The sequence below is a fragment of the Epinephelus moara genome, chromosome 6 (assembly GCF_006386435.1).
Source record: "Epinephelus moara isolate mb chromosome 6, YSFRI_EMoa_1.0, whole genome shotgun sequence".
NCBI lineage: Eukaryota > Metazoa > Chordata > Actinopteri > Perciformes > Serranidae > Epinephelus > Epinephelus moara.
Genome location: NC_065511.1, coordinates 6,538,887 through 6,563,814, shown reverse-complemented (window position 1 = coordinate 6,563,814; position 24,928 = coordinate 6,538,887). Strand labels below are relative to the sequence as shown.

Here is a 24,928-nt window from a genome sequence, read left to right as displayed (position 1 = left end):
AAACACCTGAAGTGCTACTTCAAAGGGATTTTTTTTCCTGCTGCAGGCAACAAGTATTCATCCCCAAGAGAACAAATATGAGTGTTCTACGGATACTTTTGTACCATCAAACCAACTGGCTCATCAAGTGATGTGATTTTATCTGCCAGGTGATGCCTTCATTATTTGGTCTGGCAAAGAAATAAAGGATGTCTGGGAGTTTTTATTGTGTAGCTCTCGATGAGCATGTGGAGCACTTGATGGACCTTTGAGGGTGAAGCTTTGCAGGCTTTTAAAGATCAGAATTGCTTTCACTTGTGTTTAAAACCAGAAGACTCTTCAGGTAAACAAAAATGAGACACACAATGTTGACCTTCAGTTCATTTTAACCTGCTTTACAAGACTAGAGGAGTGGCTTATTAAACAGTGGTAGACATGGTAGAGGACATAACAAGACACTTGAGCATGTCATCACAAATAAAGCTATCATCAGGAGACACACACATCTGCATTCTTTGCAGGCCTTGGGTAACAATATTCTGCATATAAGTTGGAAAATATCTGCACATTCCCATCTGTTTCCCCAACTCTTATTTTATTCTACATTCACAAAATGACTGACTCTGGCAGAGGGGTGTCAAACACACGTGTGTGTATATGTATATAACAATGAGCTGTGATTACATGTCACATCATCTGTAAATGAGGTGATTGATAACATATATGTAAGAACAATATGTCCATTATTCAGTCACTAGGAGAATGTAAATGTGTGTGAATGTAAATGTTGTAATTAAAGGTACACCATTAAATGCATACTAGAGTTGTACCGATATTGATACCAGTATCGGAAATGCCTCCGATACTGCCTAAAATGCGGTATCGGGTATCGGCGAGTACAGCCTATGACCAATCCAATACCATGTAATGCCTCACGTCATTACGCATACACTCACTACAGGCAAATGAAATGGAAACGGAGCGGAGTTTAAAAAGCATTCATGTCAAATGTCTTTTTTACCAAATTGTGTGGCTGCTAACCTGTGTCTTGATCTGTGTCAACACTGGATAATAATAATTAAAAAGTTTTATGGCATTCATTCTACTATTATACAGATACAGTGATTTACACCTGTAAAATCATTGAGAAAAGCAGGTTTAAAAAACAAAACAAATCTGTGTTTTAATGTCTTTCTGATGTAGGTTTGTGCTGCTAACATAGAGCCCAGACAATGCACACTGAATTTGAAAAAAAAAAGAAATGCAGTTATGTTAAGATATTTCCAATTAAGTCCCCGGTAAGGACTGGTGATCATTTTATGGATTATCCATAGAATTTCTTTGAATAATCCTAAAAAACTTATTGTAGAAATTTCACAGTTCAACATTTTGAGAAATATACTTATTCTCTGTTATTCTGAGAAGAGTTTTTATGTTATCTTTTAGCTTATTGAGATTATGAACAAATATATGCAGTAAGAAAATGGCAGCCGCTGGTAAAAATATTTTTTCAACACAGTTTGTCCCCTGAATAAAAAAATATCATTAGGTTATTAAAATGAGTCAGTACAGTATCGATCAGTAGCACAATCACATTATCACAGTGTAACATCATCAGGAGAGAAAAACGGTGCCTACCCTGGCCACTGACATGAGCACATACAGCATCTGCCGTCACAGCAGACATTATGATGTAAGATAGCAGGAATGACTATTGTCATTTCCTACATATGCATGAATTCAGCGTATTTTATGAACCTTAAAATACAAGGTTACGGTCTACCCGCAGTCCCTAGGGAACTCCATGCCATCTTTACTGGGAAATTGTGGTGCAGTGAACTTCTGGTTCGGAAGGTGGACAGATGTCAGATTTATGCAGAGCCCAAGAAAAACAAAAACACTGAGACATCACAGACCATATGCTAATAACACCCTAAACACAAATTTCACTCTCAGTGGTTTCTGTTACACGAGAAATACTTTCAAAACTAGCAGGCCTTAAGTCACCAGATGCCACTGTTTCAACACGACATGCATCACGTGAATGCATGACACATGCAAATATACTATTTATCGTAGTTCAGTCTTTTGCAACATCTACATCGCGCATATTGATATTGCGATGAAAGTGCTTTGTTGTTAAATTGTGCAGCCCTACTCCTGATAATTAAAGTGTAACATCAGTGTGTGATTGCTAACTGTGAAACATGTGTGCATTGTTCACCGCATCTGAACAGTCATATAACACCACACTATAGTACAGTGTTACATCACAGTGTTTCCTTTCTGTTTGTGACAAGATTCGCTGTATATAAGGCAGCAGAAGCAGGTTTTAGCCTGTGGGTGCTCTTAAAAAGGATTAAACAAATAATCTCTTCTCATAAAGGTCAATTTGATGACTCAAAATTAAACTGCGGTGAGTCAAAACAACAATCAGAATAGTAATGAAAATTGGCCCAGGCTAAATGAATGAGAGAGTAACCTTTAAAAATGTCACAATAATGCATTTTATTTCACTGCAGTGGTTATAACTCTCCTGCAACTGCATCCATGTAACTGAACAGTAACATCCATGAATACTGTAACTTCACAAGATCCTTTGCTACACTCTGGTCATATTAATTCTATTTTATTATTGCATATACACCAGCAGTTTACATCATCTCAGGCATTTCTCTGTCTCATTTTCTGCTTTTATTCTACACATTTACAATGTTTAACCTTTTATTTCAGAGTTATATTAACTTTGTATCAAACACTGACCAAACTGTCCAGAATCAGAAGAATTTTTACAGCCCATCAAAGCCTGAGGTGTGATGCCTGCTATAAGCATCGTCAGGTCCTTGGTGCATAGAAATACAATGTTCCATTCATTTCTCACAAACACGAGTTCATAAATATGGTCTCTCTCTCTGTCTCTCTGTCTCTCTGACACACTCACACACACACACACACACACACACACACACACACACACACACACACACACACAGGCACACAGTCTTTGCAGAGTGGAACTGGGTCGGAGCCGAGCACATCAGCCCTGGAAGGCATGGAGCTCCTCTTCACTGAAGCCCTGCTGCTTCAACAACCTGAAAGAGAAACAAACAGGAAAAGAGAGCAAGGTAAGAAACTGCTGAGTGCAAGACAAAGATGATACAATCAAGAATCACTCGCCATAAATCTGTAACTACTACGTGTCTCTCCAAATAACCATCACACCCATTCACAGGTCCAGTGTGGAGGATTCAGGCTGATATATTGGCAGAAATGGAATATAATATGTTTGTTTTCTCTAAGGTATACTCATAATTTTTTAGTGAAACTAAGAATTGTTGTGTTTTCGTTAGCTTAGTATGAGCCATTTACATCTATATAGGGGGCAGATACTCGTCTATGAAGATTGGCATGTTTCTACAGTAGCCCAGAATGGACAAACTAAACACTGGTTCTCGATAGGGCCATTCACATTTTTGTGTTTTCGTGTCGGCCACCGTAAGAAGCAGCCCCTCCACAATGTGAGTGTCAGTGTGACACTGATTTTTTTTTACATGACACTGCTTTATTCAGTGTTTTTACTGATTTAAATTATGTTTTTGAGAGGAAGAAACCTCTGTGGATAAATTAGCTCCCAGTTAAAAAAAAACAAGGTGAGCACAGATTAGCAGGTGCTAGGTTAGTGGCCCATCTCCGACATGCCAAACAGCGACAGAGAAACACTTATTTCTAATGTGAAGCTGCTTTATTCAGTGTTATTACTGGTTTGATTCACCTGCTCCATTTGTTTTGGGGAGGAAGAGACCTCTGTGGATAATTCAGATCATGGTAAAAACCTACTGAACCTCTGGATCAAAAATAAGGTGAGCAAACATTTGCAGATGCTGAGAAGGCTGGCCGTCTCCGACGTGCCAAATGGCGTCAAAGAAACACTGATATATAACATGAAGCTGCTTTATTCAGTGTTTCAACTGGTTTTAATTCACCTGGTGCGTTTGTTTGGAGAGGAGGAGACATCTGTGGACAATTTAGCTCCTGGTAAAAACTCCCTGAACACTGATGGAATTCTAACTGGAAAAAATTTCAGCTGGTTGCAATCTGCAACTAAATCCCCCTAAATTTTACACACTGGACCTTTAAAGGCAAATTTCCAATATGGAGATATTGTGGCTCTCTCTTATCCGTGAATAGCGACTATCTCACTATAACGATTTTTGAAAAATGTAAGATTTTTAGTTGGTCAACAAAACTTCACAAAGCTTGAACCAGACAGGCCCTTTCTAAATTTATGCTGAAATGTCCGTTATACTGGAGCCCAGACCAGTTACCTGATAAGATTGTGTAGTTCTGTCACCACAACCTTATACTGTATTTCTATCAAAGTCAGAGGTTGAAATTTCCCAGTCAAAATTCCAACTTCTGACCAACCAGCCTTCCAGGTAAATGATGCCGAACATAAAGAAAAAAAAAACATGGCTGATCACGACAACCTCCTGTTTCTTAAACTCTCAGCAGAGTAGCCTCCTTGCATATATAAACTAAACAATCACAAACGTCACTACAACTACTTTGTTGTTGTGATGATAAAGTGTTCCCAAATCTCTGCAATTACTTGGGAGAGTACGTTATCATAACTGATAGACATTGTTGCCAGATCTACAAAAATAAGACCTACACTGTAGAAAAAGAACATATCCTGTAAAATGCACTCTTATCTCAGAGCATTAAAACAGTGATAAAGGTTTCATTACACACCCTATAGTCAGCTCTGTAAAGGCAGAGGGGCCGCACACACACACATAGCATTTGGAGCCATCCGGCCTTTCGAGGAAATCCTTGAGCATGGACTCATCCACCCGTCCCTTCAGGCCCGTCCAGCTTTCACACGGATCAGAGAGGACGTACTCCACCTGAAACCTGAGACACAGACAGACAGACAGACAGAAACACAGCAGAAGAATTTGTAAAGCTGAGAGTTATTTGAATTTCACACATGAAGCTTTGCAGAGTTCAGTCAGACTCTCTTTACACTCCCATTTCATTTTCAACTCTCTCTGCTCCTATGGGTGTCACCCCAAATTAATCCAACCAGATTTTGCCACGATCTCTCTAAGACAATCATACTGTCATCACCAAAGAACTTTTCACCATTCATCATATTGTGTGTTTCGTAATAAATTACTGTTCACTTTAAATAAGTCTCTCATGATTTAACTGCCTCAACACAAATGTAGATGTGTCCAGCCCCAAAGCACCGTGTGCATTCACACTGCAACTCACCTTGTCCCTCAGTTTGTCAGTTATTTCCTAATGTCCTCTACAATAAAGGCTACATAAGGTCACAAACTCTAAATTCTGTTCATTTTTAGCTTAACTTAGGATTCTTCAACATTGCCTTCTATGATGTACTGTGGTGAACTGCATACCAAACTTGTATGAATTTGTCATGACACAGGAAGTGAAGTGTTTGCAGTAAATACAAATTGTATAATGAAGCTTTGTGGAAGTTCACTGGTCAAAGACCTTTTTTTTATCCCCACATTTTCCCCAATGGAGTGAACTTCCTCTGTTTTGCCTCCCCATTATCTTTTACACCACACTTCAGCTTTTCCACGCTGTCAACATCTCCATGTTCACAATCCTGTGAATCTGACCAATGGACCTACTGTCCGCTTTCCTCAAGCTAATCAATCTCTGGATGTTGTTTTTAAAAAAAGTCTTGAATTCATTCATTCTGTTTTCAAGACCTACTGCTTTGCAACGCATCTCTTCCCCTTCACCTTGACCTTCATGAAGTTGAGGGACATTTAACTAAGGCTATACTGCTCTACTACCAGCATCCAGGGGATCCTGTCCTCTTTTGGGCCTATGTACACTTCCTGAAGATGCTTCACATGGGTGGAGTCTATTCGCCAGGTGGGAGTAAGTCGCACATGTGCAAGTCATAAGCAAGTCTCAAGTCATAACCTTCAAGTCTCAAGCAAGTCAAGGTAAGTTGGGTCAAGTCATACCCAGAAACTCATATAGATAATATAAGATACTAAACTAAACACATTAACTCAGGTACTGTGAGTACAAATCTGAGTCTTTTCTTCTCATGCCATCGTCTACCTCTCCTCCACTACATTTATGTCACAGCTTTAATTATTAGTTACTTTTAAAATTAAGATTTTGCACTTGAAACATATGAAAATATTCAAGTACTGCTGGAATTATGAGTCAAGTAATGAGTTGACAGAAAATAAATTTTCCACCATTTTGATGATCATCTAAGTTGTTTTTAAAGCAAAAACATTTCATGGTTCCAGCTTCACAAATGTGAGGATGTTTTTACTTTTTATTATTTAGCAATTTTTATGATGAGGTTTGAACTGTTGGTTGGACAAAATTATGAAGATGAAATTATGTCACTTTGGGCTCTTGGTAAGTGTGACACTATCTCTCACTATTCACAGAATTTTAACAAACCAAACCAATCAATTATTGGAGAAAATAATCAGCAGATTAACCCGTAAAAAAAAATAATTATAAGTTTATAGTTAAAAATGAACCTCAGCCAACTACACTAAATGCTTTTACATTAATGCATGAGTCAGAATCATCTAATGAGATCATACATAGTAGTAGACTACAACAGTCACAGGGGACATTTTTACAGTACTTTTACTTCTAACACTTTTAGTACATTTTCACTTTTATTTAACTAATATTTAAAATGTAGGATTTTAACTTGTAACTTTTATCAGAGTAAAGGATTAAAATACTTCCTCTCCTGCTCCAAGCCCTCTGGTCAGGGTGAAAGACTCCACTTACATAACACACCTGCTGCTGTGCAACAGCAGGTGAGATAATAACACTGTTAAAATCCCCGAATGCAAGCCGAGCAAGGACGGGAGGCCAAAAAAAAAAAAATCACCAGGGAAACTATCTCATGGCGTGCGGATGCGCATGGCAATTGACACACACTCTCAAAGATAGTGAACCTATATTGGGACAGCAGGCAGGAAGAGTCGTTACACACTGTGGCTGTGTCAGAACCTCATGCTCATGATGCCGCTGTATGTACTGCCATTCCTCTGAGGAGAGCTGCGGGCAGAAGAACAGTGCTGTCATAGCGTGGGCATGAATATCAGCCGGCAGGTCCTCCCACGCTGCGACATATATGTCATCACAGTTAAAAATGAAAAATAACTTCTCAATATCTAGAAAAATACAAATATTAAATTAAGTCAAGTACTTTTGTAGTCATCTGTCTCAAGTCAAAGTCAAGTCTCAAGTCATGAACACAAAGTCAAAGTCAAGTTGAGTTTTAGTTGAAGTGTTAGTCAAGCAAGTCTCTCGTCCTCAAATTTGTGACTCGAGTGCCCCATCTCTGCTAATCGGCAAGTCTTTGTCTGTTGCTAGCCTCCATAACTATTTTTATACACTTCCAATTTATCTCTCCTTCTTTTTAAAAATTATGTTGTAATGCATACAATGCAGCATGCTGTTTTAGCACCAGGTAGCACGTAATGTTTTATTGTAAAGCGCCAACCAAATTGCCACTGACTGTAGTTATCAAATCTGCTTAAAATCCATACAGAGGGGTGTTAAAGTTAGGAGCAACCAATCAGAAGCCTTGTGGGAACATCCTGTCAATGCAAAACTATTTATAGACTGTATACTGTAATAGGTGCACTTTATCTTAACGTATTGCCATATCAGCATTTCCACATGGATTATTTAAGTGGATGCACCTAAATACAACTGAAAGAAGACACAGGCCCAGATCAGATCTTCTCTCTTCAATATTTTCCCCAAATATAAATGGTTATAAAGGCATATTGGGAAATGTTTGTAGACACTAATCAACAACTCCCCCCCTCTCTCTTTCTCTCTGCCTGTGAATTGTCTTCTCCTCTGCTTCTTTCTCAGAAATCTCTTAATTCACAGCAGCCCACACTGTGCTGTCCTCACACCACTCCCTTACACACTCCACGAATTTAATTTCTAACAACTAACATTTGCAGGCTGTGGTGTAACAGGGACAAACACTATGAGGCTTTAAACACAAACACACAGCTGCCGTACCTCTCACTATTTGCAGCCAGTTCATCCAGTTCACAGCGCCACAGAATGTCCTCCTCTCGTCGGTTAAAAAAGAGCAGCTTGGTTGTTCTGAGGACACACAAACATGTTGTGGATTATCAGGCAGGGCCTTGGATTTATAATCAGTGACGCAAACAGTACTGAGTGCATTGGATGGGAAAGGTTGACGACGACAGTGAGGACAAGGAGTCTTTTTTCTCTATAGGGGAAATACATTTCTTCCTATGGGTTGTAGATACAATTGTCATTAAATGTTATTAAACATCTTTTAATATGACCATTTCACATAGAGACAGATATATTTCACCTCACAGTCCTACAACACTCGCAATTCTAACTTCACATTTAAATCTAGAACAACAATACTTAAACTTAATATTAGGGATTAACATTTAGATTAGGTGTGCACTGATAAAGACTATTGCTTCTTTAAACACACACACACACACACACACACACACACGTATTTTTTGTGTTCAGATAAACTAACAATAATGAGACATATAAATGATTACAGCGTGTGTCCCCTTGTCCTGCTGTAATCTTTATGGTAATCTGACTGCATATAATTCAGACTGTTCGGTTGAAAATGATACAGATATGTTACTGGTCCAACCTCTTAAGTAGGGCTGGACGATATGGCCTAAAAAAAAAAAATCTCCAAATTTTTCACAACAAATCCGATTCACGATTTAAATCGATTTTCCCCCTCTACTTAAAATCAATTTTCAGAAAAATATTTACGGCCTGGTAGCAGGTACCTGGGCTCCAAAACTTTCAGCATGTGAATAAACCCCGGGTTTTCCACGGTAAATATGGGCACCATATCTCTTGCAAGATACATCGCGACTGCATCCGTGATCGCTTTCCACCGGGCCCCTTTCTCATCATATGGCAGTGTTTTCCTACCACCTCAAACAGAGGCATGCAGCCGAGTGGGAGAGGTGTTGCTCCCTATTCAAGTGCTTGAATTTGTTTTAAGTAAATTGGTAGTACTGCTACCTTGGGTAGCAACAGCCTTCAGACACACTTTGCAGCGGGGTGCTGTTTATTCTGTGTCTGACGCCACAAAACCGAACTCGTTCCTTTTCTTGGGAATAAGTTCTTCCCCGCTTGCTGCCATGATGTTTGTGTATCAAGTGGGGGGGGGGTGAGCCCACTCTGAACTACGGGAGCCCAGCGGGGAGCGTCGGTGGAGGATGTTAAAGAGAGACTCGATTTTCATTCAAACAAATCGACCTAAACTACAAATTCGAATTAATCGATAAAATCGATTTATCGCCCAGCCCTACTCGTAAGATTGACATTGTGACTTTTATGTTAAAGTGCCCAGGGAGCATGTTAAGTAAAGGGGCTTCCATGTGTAAATACAGAGGCAGTATAGTGAAAGACAATTTAAAAAAAAAACAATTAGTATGAATAAGTTGTACCAACAGAACCGTTTCATTCCACTGTATGAAAAATGAAATGTTCATACTAAAGTCAACTCTAACTATAAAATGAAAGGATGCTTTGTTGCCTTTTCATCTTTACTAGCAGTTAGCAGCTTAAGACTGAGAAAAAAATATCTGAATTCACTGTGCTGGGTAAAGACTCTTAAGGTGGAATATTTCTTGCATGTTACTTAATGCATGAGTTGACATCGTGAATCAATCAACACACCTTAAATGTCAATATTATAACTGATCATGCTATTTGTTTTAAATGTCCCTCTAGCGATAAATATGCTTAAGTGAGGATTGGATCTTCAAGCGTTGAACAAATGTATATGAATTTTTCCTGTTTTATGCAAACTGCAAATTCTACTTCCTCACTTTGAGAAAAAAAGAGCCTCATTCCTGTGCACTTTGGCAGTGCAAAAACCCTCCTCTAAATACTCCCGCCTGATCTTTTTTGTTCTTAAAATGTTGCCAACCCTGTTCTGTGGACAATTAGGGAGGTGCAGACGATCCTCTCCATTGTCTGTGAAGAGCAAATGCAGCGAGAGCTGGGTGGAGCAGTGACATGGCTATTATCATCAGGTAACAGTGGCTTTTACCATCAGGTAAAAGCCCCACCTACATTAAGAGCACTGTATACATTGGAGACGCAAAACAGATCTATAGTTTAGGTGCATGTGTGTGTGGGTTACATTCGGTTGTAAGGGTACCATATCCTAAGTGTTTGGCGGAATCATGGCTAAAGTGTTGTGCCTCCTGATCTGAATCTTCTGATAGCTCCCACCTGATGGTGTCAATGTCCTGTTGAGCCAGTTGGATGAGGCGAGCCACGGGCGTGAACCCTGTGCCTGCTGCTAATAGGTAGAGGTATGTGACATCACGAAGGGGCCGGAGACTGAAGGGACCCTCTGGACCACTAACGGATAAACAGTCACCTAGAGAGTAACAACAGAGAAGTGAACAACAGCATATAGTTACAGCTCACACAGTGCAAGCAAACATTAAATAAAGTTTAAGGGTGTCGAAAAGAAGTGAAAACACACTGACAATTGGCAACATTTTCATTCAGTTTCTACTTTTTAATTGATCAATGTGTACATTCCTAAAAACTGTGATTCAGTGATGTCAATATGAATATATCAAGCGAATTAAACAATTAGAACATCCAAGAGAGTGTGACCCTTATAGGCCTATACAGGGACAATCATTATATGTGAGTGATGGTTTAGAAATTACATAATAACAACAGAGAAGTGCATTTCCACTTGACCTCTAAAACTAGCCCACAGTAGCTCCTAATGGAGAGCATTTAAAGGTAGAGCAGGAAATTAGCATTATGTAACATCACCAGGAGAGCAGTAATGGAAAATAATTGTCATTAGAGCCGTTATGATGCAGGTATTTGAAAAAGCTTGATGGCAGCAGAGCGGTGGGTATGTTTATGACTCTTTAAATAGAAACTCAGGCATGTTTCAGGGTCAGAGCGATCAGTCCGGTGAAAATATTAACTGATTGAATTAAGAGCTCCATTTCCTTCAGCTGTTAGCTATCCTTCTGCATGAAGGGGAAGGTAAAGAGAAACAAGGAGAGGGTGCATTGAGGGACAATTAAGCCAGCTGGATGAATACCAGAACCATAAAGAGAAAGATAAAAAACATTTTACTAAATCTTCAGCTGTTCATTATAAGTAGGCAAAAAGTAAACACAGAGCTTCTGCCCACTCTCCTCTAGAACATATCTGCTTATTACACTACTGATTTTAATTAGGATATTTTTTGATGAACTGAATGATATTTAATGGAGTGTTGCAGGTCTCGAAGGCTGGGCTCATAGGGGACCACCGGACTCTCTCCTAGGGGAGGGGCTGGGGGAGAGAGGGAGATGTCCGGGGCCGGGCAAGGCTCCATCCAGCATGGACCAAAATACAGCACGGATGATTAAGAGGCAATTCGGAACGAGTTAAAAGCAATTAATAAACATATAAAGTGGTATTTAAAATTGCATTTATTGCTAGCAGATCTATTTTCTGGCCTAAAGTGCGGCCGTGACTGGTTCTAAATGTGGGCTTTAGCAGGCAGCCGCTCTCTCCTCTTCCTGGTACTGCATACCGCCACTGAATCTTTAAAGGGGAAATAATGTTTTTTTCAACCTGGGCTCTATTTTCCGATCTACTTTTGTCTGAATGAGCGATAGGATGTTCAATATTTGACATTTCTCCAGTATGAAGCTAGGGCTGACCTGCCTGTAGCCCGTGAGCGCGCGCTATATTAAATAATAGGGCACTCAGACAGCGTCAAACAATGTCAAAATACGTCCACTAAAAGTCCATTTTTTCCACACAGATAGTCTGGGATTGTTAGTGTAATTATCTGACAACATAACGGAAAGGAGAAATGAACGTCTGTGTTTACCTTTAGCTGGATTCAGACATGTTCCTCTGCCTGTTGCAATTTTAGTATATGTGCTACCGAAGTAACACTGCTCCCTCTCTCTCCTCGTCCGCTCTTCAGTTTCAATGAGCTCTGCATCCGTGTACGTCCGTGTACTCCGTGTTCAAATAAATACGACCAAACGATCGACAAAAAGTTAGCTACGGTTAGCTAGCAGCAAACTGGTGCCGTGGTGGACAACTTTACAGCTCTGTACATTTTGTTCATGCTGTTAATTACTTAACTCTTTCAGCTGACACAGCATGAACTGTGTCTCCTCGTCCAACCAGAAATGCATGGCTCTGGCTACCAGCTTCTTCTTCTGTTAAGCATTTAATGCTATTCAACTTCTGGGTCAAAGCCCGGGGCAACTTTGGGTCAAATTGGCTGTATACATGCAGGAGTAATTAGACTCCCAGTCACATTATCTGGGTGTGTTGGTCTGACTTTGAGAAGTTTGACTTAGTACATGTTTACATGTAATTTAAAAGTCTGGTTATAGTCGGACTAACACAATTAATTTATTTTCTCTAATGTCATGTAAACATACTGAGTGAAAGACTGACTGAACACCAGAAACAGGTGGTCAACTAGGTCATCTGCTCAAGTTTGGGTTTGTGCTGATCTTCTGCGTACAGCCCAAAATTTCAAATAATTAGCTCTCCCCTTCTTTCTATTGCAATCTCCGATTTTTCCCAAATTGAATTCATATTCCCATAATCACCTTAGGGAACCTCAAAATAGGCAGGAAGCTGCATTGTACCAGTATGATATATGGATACAAAAAGATAGTTTGAAACAAGATTCTTAATGAGAAAAACATTACAGTAATAATCACCCATGGTAGAATGGATAGGGAGTTGTAGTGTAGTGGATCAGTAAACTTGAACTTGACATACAAATGATTTTTACAGCAGGCGAAAAACTGTAATCTTATCATAACATAGTTAGCCTTCAGCTGCATGCGTCTTCTTAATTAAGTGAGTCATTAGCCATATCATATTGTACATTTAATATTTTTTCATCGTTTCATCTTTATTTAATTTTCACTGAAGTTAATTTATGAGACATATTCTGTTGCATTAATAATGCAAACAGGCCTGTGGTTTGGGGTATAATGAGTAAGTGAAAGCATAGTGGGGGGGAAGATGCAACATCGTTTAAAATGGGTTTAACTGAGCACATTTTCATAATCAGTGTCTCTTGGAAGGCAATCATAGTGTTGCACAGTTGATCACACAAAACAAAATCAACATTCTGCAGCTATTCAACTATGCGACAAGCAAACCGGCAGCTTCACTCCCAGAATTCAGTTGGAGCAGAGTCTCAGAGAGAGACTGACTTAATTAAATATGTTAAGGTCGTGCGAAAATGATAAAGATGTAGCGGTAACATCATGTATGTACTCATGACACACTGTGACACGCTGGCTGCGACTTACCAATGTGCAGGCTGTTGAGGTGTGGGGTGAACACTCCGTCAGGGTAAACTTTGATCATGAGGTAGAGATCTGATTCCTGTGAGGAGTGGCGGGAGGCAGCTGCCAGGTTCTGATCTACCGGAGTGTATGGCCTCACAACCTCTGTGTCTGGATATGGACAACAATTCAATCAAACTTCTTATGATATTATTAAATAAAGTATCTAGTTAATTCCAGTCTGTTCCAGAGCAGCTTCAGTCCTCCTCACCCAATGCATTAATAGTGCTTTGAGGGTGTCTCAGTAGAGATCCTCCATGCATCTGTACTGATGTGGTAATTAATGTCTAAATGGAGTAATATTCCTCTTCCTACAGTATTTTCTCTCCATGGCATTTAAGACTTACTTGACATTGTTTGGTGCCACCTAATGGACATCATAATACAACATATACACATCCATTCAAAAGTTTGGAGTCAGTTGTTGTAGTGATGTTTTTCCTCTTTCCTTCAATAATGTCTATTTAAGAGATAAAAACAGTATAATTCACACACCAAATGTATCATTTACATTTGAAATAGTTGTGGCCCCAGAAGAAGAATTAAATGATTACAACAGTGCTGCATCATAGAAAAATACTTTTGGAACTTGGATCTCAACTTTGTTTTCCAGTCCAGTGTCAGTGACCCTCGACCACTATTGAGACACACCAGTGAAAATGAGCTCTTAATATTGAGTTAGTCCATTTTTTCATTTGGGGCCCTCTGCAGTCTACTAAGTACTTAGATTTAATAGGTTTGAACTGTGGCAGTATGTTCGTCTGATATTTCTAGATGCAGATATTCAAGAATAATTTTGTTAGAGCAACGCGTTGCCTGTTCATTTTAAGTTGTTAGAGGCAGTCCTGTGCACTTGACACTGAAACAGGAAATTGTTTCTATTTAAATCTGCACACATTTGATGCAAAACTTTCAGATGCTTATTTTGCTCAGAGGGATCTTTGTCTCTTTCTGCCATTTCTGTTCACCATTTACAAAACCCCGACACAAAATAACATCTATTTGTACAGAGGACTTTTTACAATCTTAAAGGACCAAAGACCATTAAAATAATATACAGTGGTTGTCTCAGCCATCTGACTGGACCCAATCAAGCTGTTGTGACAGAACTTTTTGACAGTGGTGTCCATAATATCTTAAATCATGATTTCACTGTGTTTGTTTTAAAGCTAATTTATTTATCATTGCATGAAAAACCTGAATGTTTACACATACAACATGCATCAACTGATAAAATTTCATTTCATTTTGATAAAAAAATTACTGGAGTGCCTTGGTAGACAACTGGTTACTGCACATGCCGAATAAGTAATTCCAGACTTGGGACCTTTGTTGCATGTTATGCTGTGAAGCTTTCATTGCCCAGGGAAAATGAAGCACATAGCCTTAGCAGAGTAGCACGACTTATATGCTTAGTATCAAGGATTAGAGGGCAGATCTATGCCAGAGAGGCAGCAACATTAGACATCTCTAGGAGCTCTAAGCAGACTGTTAAAAGAGGCAGCAATGGGACCTGCTGTGCCTGGTGGTTGTGGATGATAAGGAAGCATGCAGCCATGGTAAATAACCTAACAAGTCCCTTTTTCTGCTGACTCAGTATATCACAATGAAACTTTGGCAGGGTCCTACTGGAATCCTGTGTACTTCAGATTCACCACTGAAGGTAGCAGCATATATGTTTTTCTTGTTAATATGAAGAAGTTTATTTCAATTTGTTTGAAAAACAACTGTTTTTGCTTAAGTATAGAGGACAACACTCACTATATTCAGTAGTGTGGTCTGTCTGCCTGGTTCCTTACCTTGAATGAGGGCTTTGAGGTAGACATGTTTTCCAACAGGCACATGCATGACAGTCCCACGTGGAAGCTGCAATCTGAACACATGGGTGTTGTGGTTCACCGCAGTCTTAGACACCAACACACAATCCCTATAGTAGAGAGCTGTAAAAAGGAGATCATTGATGTAGACTCATTATCAACTTACAACATGCTAACGGTGATTACTTCTTTTTGTATATCTGTTACTTATTCAGTCTCTCTTTCGAACTTGGTACAAACTAATTTGGAATGATTTTTGTGTGCTGCTTGAACAGAGATGGCTATTGCATTATGCCAGAAAAGAGGGGAAAATTAGCACTTCCACCGGGGTGTCATATTTCCGTCACTGCTGATGGGAGATGGAGCCGATAAATACCTGTGACTACTAAGCTGCTTTTACACTGCCCTTCCAAGATGGGAGTATCATGTCCTTATCCCGCCTCACCTTGCGGTATATAAGGTACGATCGCTCAGTTGGGATACAGAGTGGTCTTGCCTTTAAGCTGCCATGGATGGTAGTAACAGCGCCGCAATGGTGTTTGTATAAACACGACAGCCGGCAGGACAGGATGATGGGCAGGACAGGACCATGGGCAGGACAGGACCATGGGCAGGACAGGACAATGGGTAGGACGGGACCATGGGTAGGACAGTGTGACGTTTAAACAATGTATTATGTGTGTGACTTAAAAAGTAGGTGGTAGGAATTAGCTGCTGACTTGAGGAAGAACAGCAGCTGTAAATGTCCACAAATTGGGAAAACAATTAGGAGCTCCTGACCCTCTGCACAGGGATCATGGAGGCAAGATCAGCGTCCATATAGGGACGATAAATGATTGTTACTGCCTTGTTTTGCCATTATTGTTGTTTATAAAGCTCTGCTGACACATACATATGTTTGATGGCACACTAGAAGCCGACGCTGTTGTGTTACATGCTATGCCGTCATGGCTCTTTTGCATCTGGGATGACGGCATGCTGTCTATAATCGCATATTGGAGCTACATGATGCCAATGGTGTTTGCTTCTGTGTAAAAATGCAAAGGCAGCATAACAGAAGAACTTTGTTGTGGCGCTAAAGTACACTCTGTGTAAAAAATGTGTGCCAGGAGTGAATGCTGATTGTAACTTTTCCCACTTAAGACAAAAGCCAGTTGTAGTGCGTAATATGTCCAGATGTACAGCGGCTCTCACCTCTGTCTTTTTTGCGTAGAAATGTATTGTGAAATTCCAGTGGTTGACCAAGACTTGTCCATTTTCCTTTATTCTGTTTGCGTATGCTGACCTGGATCTTTCCCACTGAGAAGGCAGTGTGGACTGTTGGAAGAAATGACAATTTAAAAACAATAACATGACAGTAACACAGATTTTGCAGATATTATCTTTCTCTTTTTGATCTAATCAAGCTGTTGTCTTACCAGTGACCTGTTCCTCAACTTCATCAGCTAGACCTGAAAGAGTATGAAAATCAGTAGATTTTACAACCAGTCATGTGCCAAGCAGTGTAATATAGTGTACAGTGTATCCATGTCCAATATTACGCTTGCATGCAAATCCTGGTTGATGCCATGATGTCAGCACCTTGTCTGACAGCATACTTTGAAAGCAAATGCAGATACAACATTAAAATGCTTCTTAGCTTCAGCAGCCATATTTTTCAGTAAAACAGTCAGTGAATCATAGAGTCCTCCTCACTTATGGAAGATTCCAATAAAAGAAATATCTTATATTAATACATAATAATACAACAAACTAGTGTTAAAATATATAACAGACTGTAATCTAAACAGTGTAAATAACAATTACACCATACGTTTTGCAATGGTAGTGTTTGTTACACTCCTTCTAAATTTCTGGTGACCCAGCACAGTGCAGGATCTTACTGCAGATTTTCATATTTGTTGACTTTGTCCTAAATAGGGGTGAAAAAGTGTCCGGTTTTACAATAAAATTCCAAATGCCTAGTATTATCGTTTTAAAAAACTCACAGTTAGCAACAGTCTCCCAGACGCATGCCAACACACAACATGGGCTTGTTTTGCGTAAATAAAAATATGGCAGAGGGCAGTGAACTACACCCGTATCCTCAACCATAACACTGCACAGAAGGATGCATACAGCTACTGCTAACTGACCAAGTACCACTGAGCTAGCTAATGTTACAGCACAGCTGAGGAGGACACCATTAATGTTCACATCTCCAATTACATATCTTTGTCACAAGTGTTTGATAACCACATTTGAGGGATCACTGAAAAAAAATGCAAATGCAAACACACACATATATATATATGCATTATCTGTCAGGCTCTGATAACCATTTTAGAAATTCAGATGTGGAACCAGGACTGATCATAACAAGGCTGTCTGAGGGAGTTCACTGATGAGGAGCAGACACATAACTCTGAAAGGATCTTTATATGGAGTTATGTGATATTATTCTCTGTCTGCATCTACCAGTTTTCATTCTTTACGCATACAGTGCATGTTCTGCTGCCTGCAATCCTGCTACTATCAAGCAAGCAAGCAAGCAAACTTTATTTATACACTAGTACAGTGTAGCACTTTTCAAAAACAGCAGTTACAAAGAGCTTTACAGGAGCAAGAGCAAAGAAGTGAACTATATGTGCTGCACCTCAGTGTGTCTCACTTATGTTCTTGCAGAGGACAGCACATTAAAATATAGAAAGTCATAACTCTACTCACATAAATGTATCAGGTAGGACATTTTCCCCAACAGCACTTCCAGTCGTAGAACACCCGCCTTAAGGTCAACAATGGTACAGCCTGAGCTGGGAATCTAACAGGAAAAAACAATATGCATGAATGTGCCATCTTCAACCAGGCAACTTTAAACTTTTATTAAAATGTAACATTTACTAAAATCGACTAGTTGAGTAGCTTTTACAGGCTTGAAGCTTTCATCAAAAATTCTGACCAAAGTTATGTTTAATGATTAGACAGAGAAAGGCAGCTCAATCATCATCCCCTCCCAAACCTCACATGGTTGGTGGACAAAGGTGAAGATCAAGACGGGTCATTACCACCTACTGACATTTTCAATTGCAGTTTTCACCGTATGCTACCAGAGCTAAGTGACTGATATGATGCCTTATGGATGTGTGTATGGTTGATGGGTAATTACCTTCCTCTTAGCATAAATGACCAGATGAACAGTTGCATCAGTTTGGAACCAGTCGAATCTACACAACAGATAGTAGATAATAATAATAATAATGTCACTGAGTATGTAGTTTGTGACATTCTGAGACATCTGTACAATATTTGTTTTCTCGTAAGTTTTTCCATACCGAGGCCGAGCATCTTTGTCTGGAGGAGGAGCCACTGACGTGGGTGGGGCGAGGCCAGTCGGAGGTGCAGGAGAGATGATAGCTGGAGAGAAAAACACAAATGAATGCCAACCACCACTGAGACATATCATAATTCTTCAGAAAGATTTCCAGGCAGCCACTGGGTTTTCACTCCTTTTGATACTACATGACAATCAAGCTGCCCTACACATCAGTAAGGTGTGTGTTTATTTTTAGGTACTGCATTGTTTTAATTTGGTTTAATGTGTAACAGGTTTTTAAGGTGGACCCCAGGAAGACTAGCTGCGCTTTAGGGCAAAGCTAATGGGGATCCTAATAAATAAACAAATAAAGGTGTGTGTTTTTGTAAATCCCTTTTTATCTTCATTTGTCATATTTCTGTGCACAAGACGTTCAGAGCAGCATCAGAGCCCATATTTATCAACCATCTGACAGTAACAAGTTGACTTTATAGAAGCTCTCAGAGTGACACATACTGGGTACTACTTTTGGGACTGGGAGGTATTTTGTTGCATGAACACGACATAACAAATCATGTTTGATAAAAATTAATTTGTTTATTTAAATAACTGTGCTCAAGTAAATAATTTAATAAATAATTTATCAAATATCATCAAATATTTATTTTTGAATAATATTTTTTATGTATACGTAAGTTAGTTACTTGTATTATTTGACTACACAGTGGCATACACCCATCAGCCAAAACATTAAAACCACTGACAGGTAGAGTGAATAACATTGATCATCTTGTCACAATGCAATGTTCTGCTGTGAAACCTTGGGTCCTGGCAATCATATGAATGTCACTTGAATCGCACCACCCAGCCACTGCCATCAGCAATCCCTGATGGCAGTGGCTTACCCAGCAGGGCAACACGCCATGCCACACCATAGGGACTGTTTAGTAATGGCCCGAGGAAAATGTTGAAGAGGTCAAAGCATCGATCTGGCCTCCAGATTCCAATCCACAGAGGCCCCATATCCATGCCTCGACAGGTCAGAGGCCCCACTGTGGATCAGACTTGGCTCTGACCTGTCGATGTGTGGACAAAGAACCTCTGGGGGTGTCCAGCACCGGGGCGTTGGTGGGGGATCTTTTGAGTCCTGCGGGGTGCAAGGTGGGTTGCAAGGTGGGTTGCTGGAGCATCCCAAGGATGCTTGATCAGATTGGGATCTGGGAGATTTGGAGACCCGGTCAACACCTTGACCTCTCTGTCACGTTCCTAGGGTCATTCCTGAACAATTTTTGTGGTATGTTGGCTTGCCATGGTGGAGTGAAGCGAATCTCCAGTCAGTTCGGTGAGGAGACCTGTGGTGCGCTGAAGGTCTTCCTGCGAAACACGATCGTTGATGTTGTCACCCAACTATAACAGGAACGCTAAGAGAAGGCCTGTGACTGCTGTGGATGTGAAGTATGCTCTAACAGGGCAGGGAAGCACTCTGTACTACTCGGAGGATAAATAAATAATTAAAAACCTAAAATCTGGTCTGCATAATATAAGTTAGAACATTGCATTATAACAAGATCAATTCACTTCACCTGTCAGTGGTTTTAATGTTTTGGCTGATGAGTACATATAAATGTGGTGCTATTTTCTGCATTTTCATCCCCCCCCCCCCATTGTCCAGTACCTCAAATTGTAACTGTCAGATAAACCACAAAGACATCATCGTAATTTCAACTTTGTGGCTGAGAGAGAACCCACAGTGACTGCATTAGTGGGAATGGAACACTGATCTGCTGCCACTGCAACTCAGCTAAAGCACAGCCTTTAGTGCTCACTGTGTGTGTGTGTGTGTGTGTGTGTGTGTGTACCTTTAATAGCTGTTGTGGCCTTAGTTGCCATCCTGCCCACCAGGCACTCTTTTAACATGGACTCATAGTTCACCCAGCGATGAACCTATGTACAAACACACACGTTACCACGGGAACACATGTAAACCAATCAAGTCACCCATACCCACAGCCAAAACAAAATATGTTTTAGTCCTCCCAAGGTTCTGGGGCATGTTTCAGGGCAAGTTATATTCACTGCTCAGACAGACATCCTTTAATTCAGCCCTGATAACTTACAAACAGCAGGCAGAGGAATGTTTTTATCAGCTCAAAGCTCAGAAAAACATATTTTATTAGTAGCAAATTCTGTATAAAATGGAAAATGTATTTTGAAAAAGAGCAACATGAAAACAGAAAGAAAAGCAAACTAGAATTAAGATTTTCGGATGGATGGCTACAAAAACTGGTAAGCCTGTGGCCTTCAGTAAGAGCTGCAGCTCATTAGCAGAGAAGCTCTCTTCACTTGTACACTGGCAGACCACTATGTTCATCACTCATTGTTAAAACTATACCTACTGGATTTTTACCAAAGTAAACTTCACAGATATATAAAATAATTGCAGTGTCTTTAAAAAATATCAACTATTGGATTATTAAAACCTTCAAGGTAAACAAGTCATTTTGTTCTAACTTTAATACCTAGAAAGGCAGGACTGCATCTTTACCGTTTGTAACTTTAGATTTTAACAGTTAGATGGAAACAACAGAACTCTGCTTTCTCCATCACCTTCCATACCTGGTCAAACAGGTCAGTGCCATCTATCCCAGCTGCCCTCATCAGCTCGTCCTCTCCGCCAGGGTGGTAGTCCATGTAGGGGGTCACATTGTAAACCATACCTGAAAACATACAGAGCTTGTATCATGATCCAGTGCCCTCTGCTGACAGACTGGTAACAGCACAGACACCGATTTAAAATAATGACATTAGAAATGTTCTGATATTAATGAATTTTTGATTTGGAGAGTGATTTTGTGCCAATCAAATCACTATTAACCACAGTAGAAAAACCTGTATAACTGTCAATTTAGGGATTGACATTTATATTTAAAGACTGAGCCCTGTGGGCAAAACTGTCTGTGCCAGTTCAGCCGGCCATCACATATACAAAACACTACTGCAACTATTCTCCAGCCTGGTAAATACTGCAGCTGCTAGGGCGCCGGTGGCTTAGTGGTAGAGCAGGCGCCCCATGTACAAGGCTGTTGCCGCAGCGGCCCGGGTTCGACTCCAGCCTGTGGCCCTTTGCTGCATGTCACTCCCTCTCTCTCTCTCTCACCCTTCACACTTGTCTGTCCTATACATTAAAGGCTAAAAAGCTCAAAAAAATATCTTAAAAAAAAATAAAAAATACTGCAGCTGCCATGCAGGTTAACTTATTCATGTGTTCCCCTTGAATGTGAATGAGCCCTTGTCCCATGTCAGACCACCTTGCAGGCTCACCTCGTATGCACGTCCAGCAGTCCTCTCTTTTGTTGTGTTTCTGCAGCTCTTCCTGAGTAACTTCGATCAGGCGTCCTCTGAGCCCTGTCAGATCTTTGCCACTTTTGGAGAACCGAATCCAGTCCATTAAACTGTGGCCGGGCTTTAAGGCCACCTGATTAAGGAGGGGAGAATCAGAGAATAATCTGGCTATTTATTTTTCCTCTGGAGGGTGTGTGAAGGCATGTTAGGACCAAATTTAACTAAGTGCAAAGTCATGCTGAGTCAACGTGGTAACAGAATATTAAGCCAGGTTTATGCTTGCTGTAGTCTACAAGCGACACATATTTTGTGTGATATTTTGAAGTGAAATCTCTCACACCCTTGTGTTTGTGGATGAGGCTGCTTTCAATCTGGCCAAAATATTACAGGCCACTGAGCCACGGTGGATATGCTATTGGATCACTATGTATCCTGTAATATCTGAGAATGGTGTGAGTACAAATATTCCCTAAATTGGTCCATACAACAACCAAAAACTCCTGCACACCCTGTACAAAGATCTCATCCCTGAGGCTGAGAAAGGTTTGGTAAGGCATGTACTGCTAACGTTTGTATCTTTGTAGGATAATGTAAGCTTCCACCATGCACATGTCATCGGGGAATGGTTTGTTGTTGTTAACCAGAGGATGGTGATGGTGTTCCTTCCAATATTTTGTCCATTCCTGAAGTACCATAAAATCTGTTTCAACACATGTGCATGTTAACACTATTTCAAGAAATGAGCCAAAGCAATACAGAGAAAGTGAAATCACAGGCCAGCTGTTATTGTTGCTATTATTTTAAATTCTCAAATGCTATACTGTTGATTTTATGTATGATTATATCTCTGAGGAATTTAGCTTAGGGACTGTTTGTTATTAATGAGAGGGGAGGGGGTGGTGCAAAAAGGGGGACATATGTAAAATATTTTTTAAGCACTGGGGATGGACTCATGTTTTTTATTTTGACTTTGGGAAGGGGCATACAACTGTAACTGGTTGTATTTTGGTTTTATTTTACAGCTGATTTTAAAGAAAAATTACATAAGATGATGTTTCTTAAAAATCACAAAAATTACATCATTTTTACCAGCCAGAAACTGCCCATCATAAAAAAAAAACATTAACAAAATCTGAGCTTAAAGTACGTTATATTTTACCAATAGCACTTTATTCTACACATCTCATTTCAAATTTGGCCAAAATTAAACCCTTTGCATGAACAAACCAGTATGCATGATAAGAGTGAAAAACTGAGGCTGTCTCCAGCACTTCTTCCTAAACTTTTAACTATCAACTATCACAAGATAAGTTTTAAAGTCTAATTATCAATTTACAGTGGGGGAGGGTCGTGCATTTTCCACCGGTCCCTTAGGGAGGCTCGTGGAAAAATATCTGTAGCTTCAAGAGGGGCAAAAAACACCAAGTCACACCTCAGCCACCCACCTCCTCTGATGAGTAACAGTCCCTAGATAGAGAGTTTGGTACCGAGTCTACAGAAAGGTAAACTGTTTTTCTCTGTTGTGGTTAGAGTGATAACTTACCTTGCTCCTCCCGGACTGTCCGGACGGAGTGACCCGCTGCTGGGAGCAGGGCGCAGGGAACGACTGGGTCGGAATGTTCAACATATTGTGAACGCTTCTGAAGCAGCCCCAGTTCCGAAGAAAACCTATTTAACCAACAGAAATTCACTACAATGGTACATGAACGACAGTGCTGTAGCCACACCCAGCTGTTAAAAGTTACCGACAACGTAACAAGTTCCTCCTTTTCTTTGACACATCTCTGTTGAAACTGTGTTGAGCAATGCTGCTTAACTAAACGGCTAAGCTAAGCTAAGCTAAGCTAAGCTAAGCTAAGCTAAAACGGCATTGCGTGCTGTCTACCATGCTAACTAATAACAACCAGTTATATACTGTCGACTAAAGTTAATATTTGCCGTGTTAATAAAATGATTAACAAGCAAATTCATAAGCTACTCGCTGTCTAGTGATACATTGCGAGCTAACTCCTGCCTTCGTGCTTCGGCACGGTGTAAAGACTACATTAATTGTCGCAGACTTTGACGACGACGTCAACAAATGTTGTCATCAAGTTGCGACGGCCCTCCGTTGCCCTCTACTGTTCGTATCATACATTGCAAAGGATACGAGAGAAGGAAGCCGGCACTTAACAAATGCTTCAAGTAACAACAAAGTAATGCAAGTTCTTTGAGGAATATGGTCTTTTTTTTATCACGCAGATAATTTGCAGGAGTAGCACAGGTTTCATATTAATAATAATGGCTGTAGTAGGCCTACTTCCAGGTGTGCAATCATGCTCCAGTAGACTACTGTGCATGCTGGCTCTCCAAAATGGTTGAGATACTTAAATTGAGCACAGTCCTAATAAACAGTGTTAATTGCTCCTATGCTTTTAATTTAAACTGACATGAAAAAGGCCAGTAACCCACCTGAAATGAAACTATTGAATACGGCAATTAAAGATGAACCATTTCGTCCTCTGCTTGATCCACTCTCACTGTCATCATCATCATCATCATCATCATCATCGTCCTCTTCTGAATCTCTCTGGTTTCCATCTGACATTGTGAAAACATGGTATCTTACACAGCTATGATGTTGTATTCATTTACAGTGTAATACAGGATACCCGTCTAGACTTTCTCCAGGGCAACTGAAAGGTTTGCTTATGAAAGGCTAATCTGCTAATAGGATTCAAGGACAGGAGTTCTCTGACTTCAAAATAAAAGTCCATATGCAGCTAGTAAAGACGTGACAGAGCTGTTGATGTCATGATGTCTGTCATGCTGATGAACTGAGAAGTTCTAATAGACCCTTTTCTGGTAGATATTTTGACTTGTCCTTGCAGGAAATGCACAAGTGGAAATAATAACATTAACTAGAAAATGTATTTTCTGCAGAACATGCATGTGAATGCTGACAGCTAAAGTGAATTGCAAAGCATTGCTGAAAATACAGAAATTTTACAGTGCAAATGCATTGCACTGTACTGGAAAACCTGGAAAAACCTTGAAGTTAAAATGTAAAACTTGCAGAGCTGGAAGCT

The 24,928-nt window shown here is 40.0% G+C and overlaps 1 protein-coding gene across 1 annotated transcript; it reads right to left on the bottom strand.

The window, feature by feature from the left end:
- Positions 1 to 348: 348 nt before the first annotated feature.
- Positions 349 to 23,931, bottom strand: LOC126392356 (cytochrome b5 reductase 4). The gene is made up of 15 exons (XM_050047718.1): positions 23,404 to 23,931; positions 21,840 to 21,993; positions 21,135 to 21,235; positions 20,378 to 20,462; positions 18,538 to 18,619; positions 18,372 to 18,429; positions 17,933 to 18,026; positions 16,645 to 16,677; positions 16,421 to 16,543; positions 15,209 to 15,349; positions 13,374 to 13,520; positions 10,288 to 10,438; positions 8,047 to 8,133; positions 4,732 to 4,893; positions 349 to 3,071 (listed from the first exon to the last, which is right to left on the bottom strand). The coding sequence occupies exons 1-15, from the start codon at positions 23,485 to 23,487 to the stop codon at positions 3,017 to 3,019; spliced, it is 1,557 nt and encodes a 518-aa protein (XP_049903675.1). The 5' UTR covers positions 23,488 to 23,931; the 3' UTR covers positions 349 to 3,016.
- Positions 23,932 to 24,928: the final 997 nt, after the last annotated feature.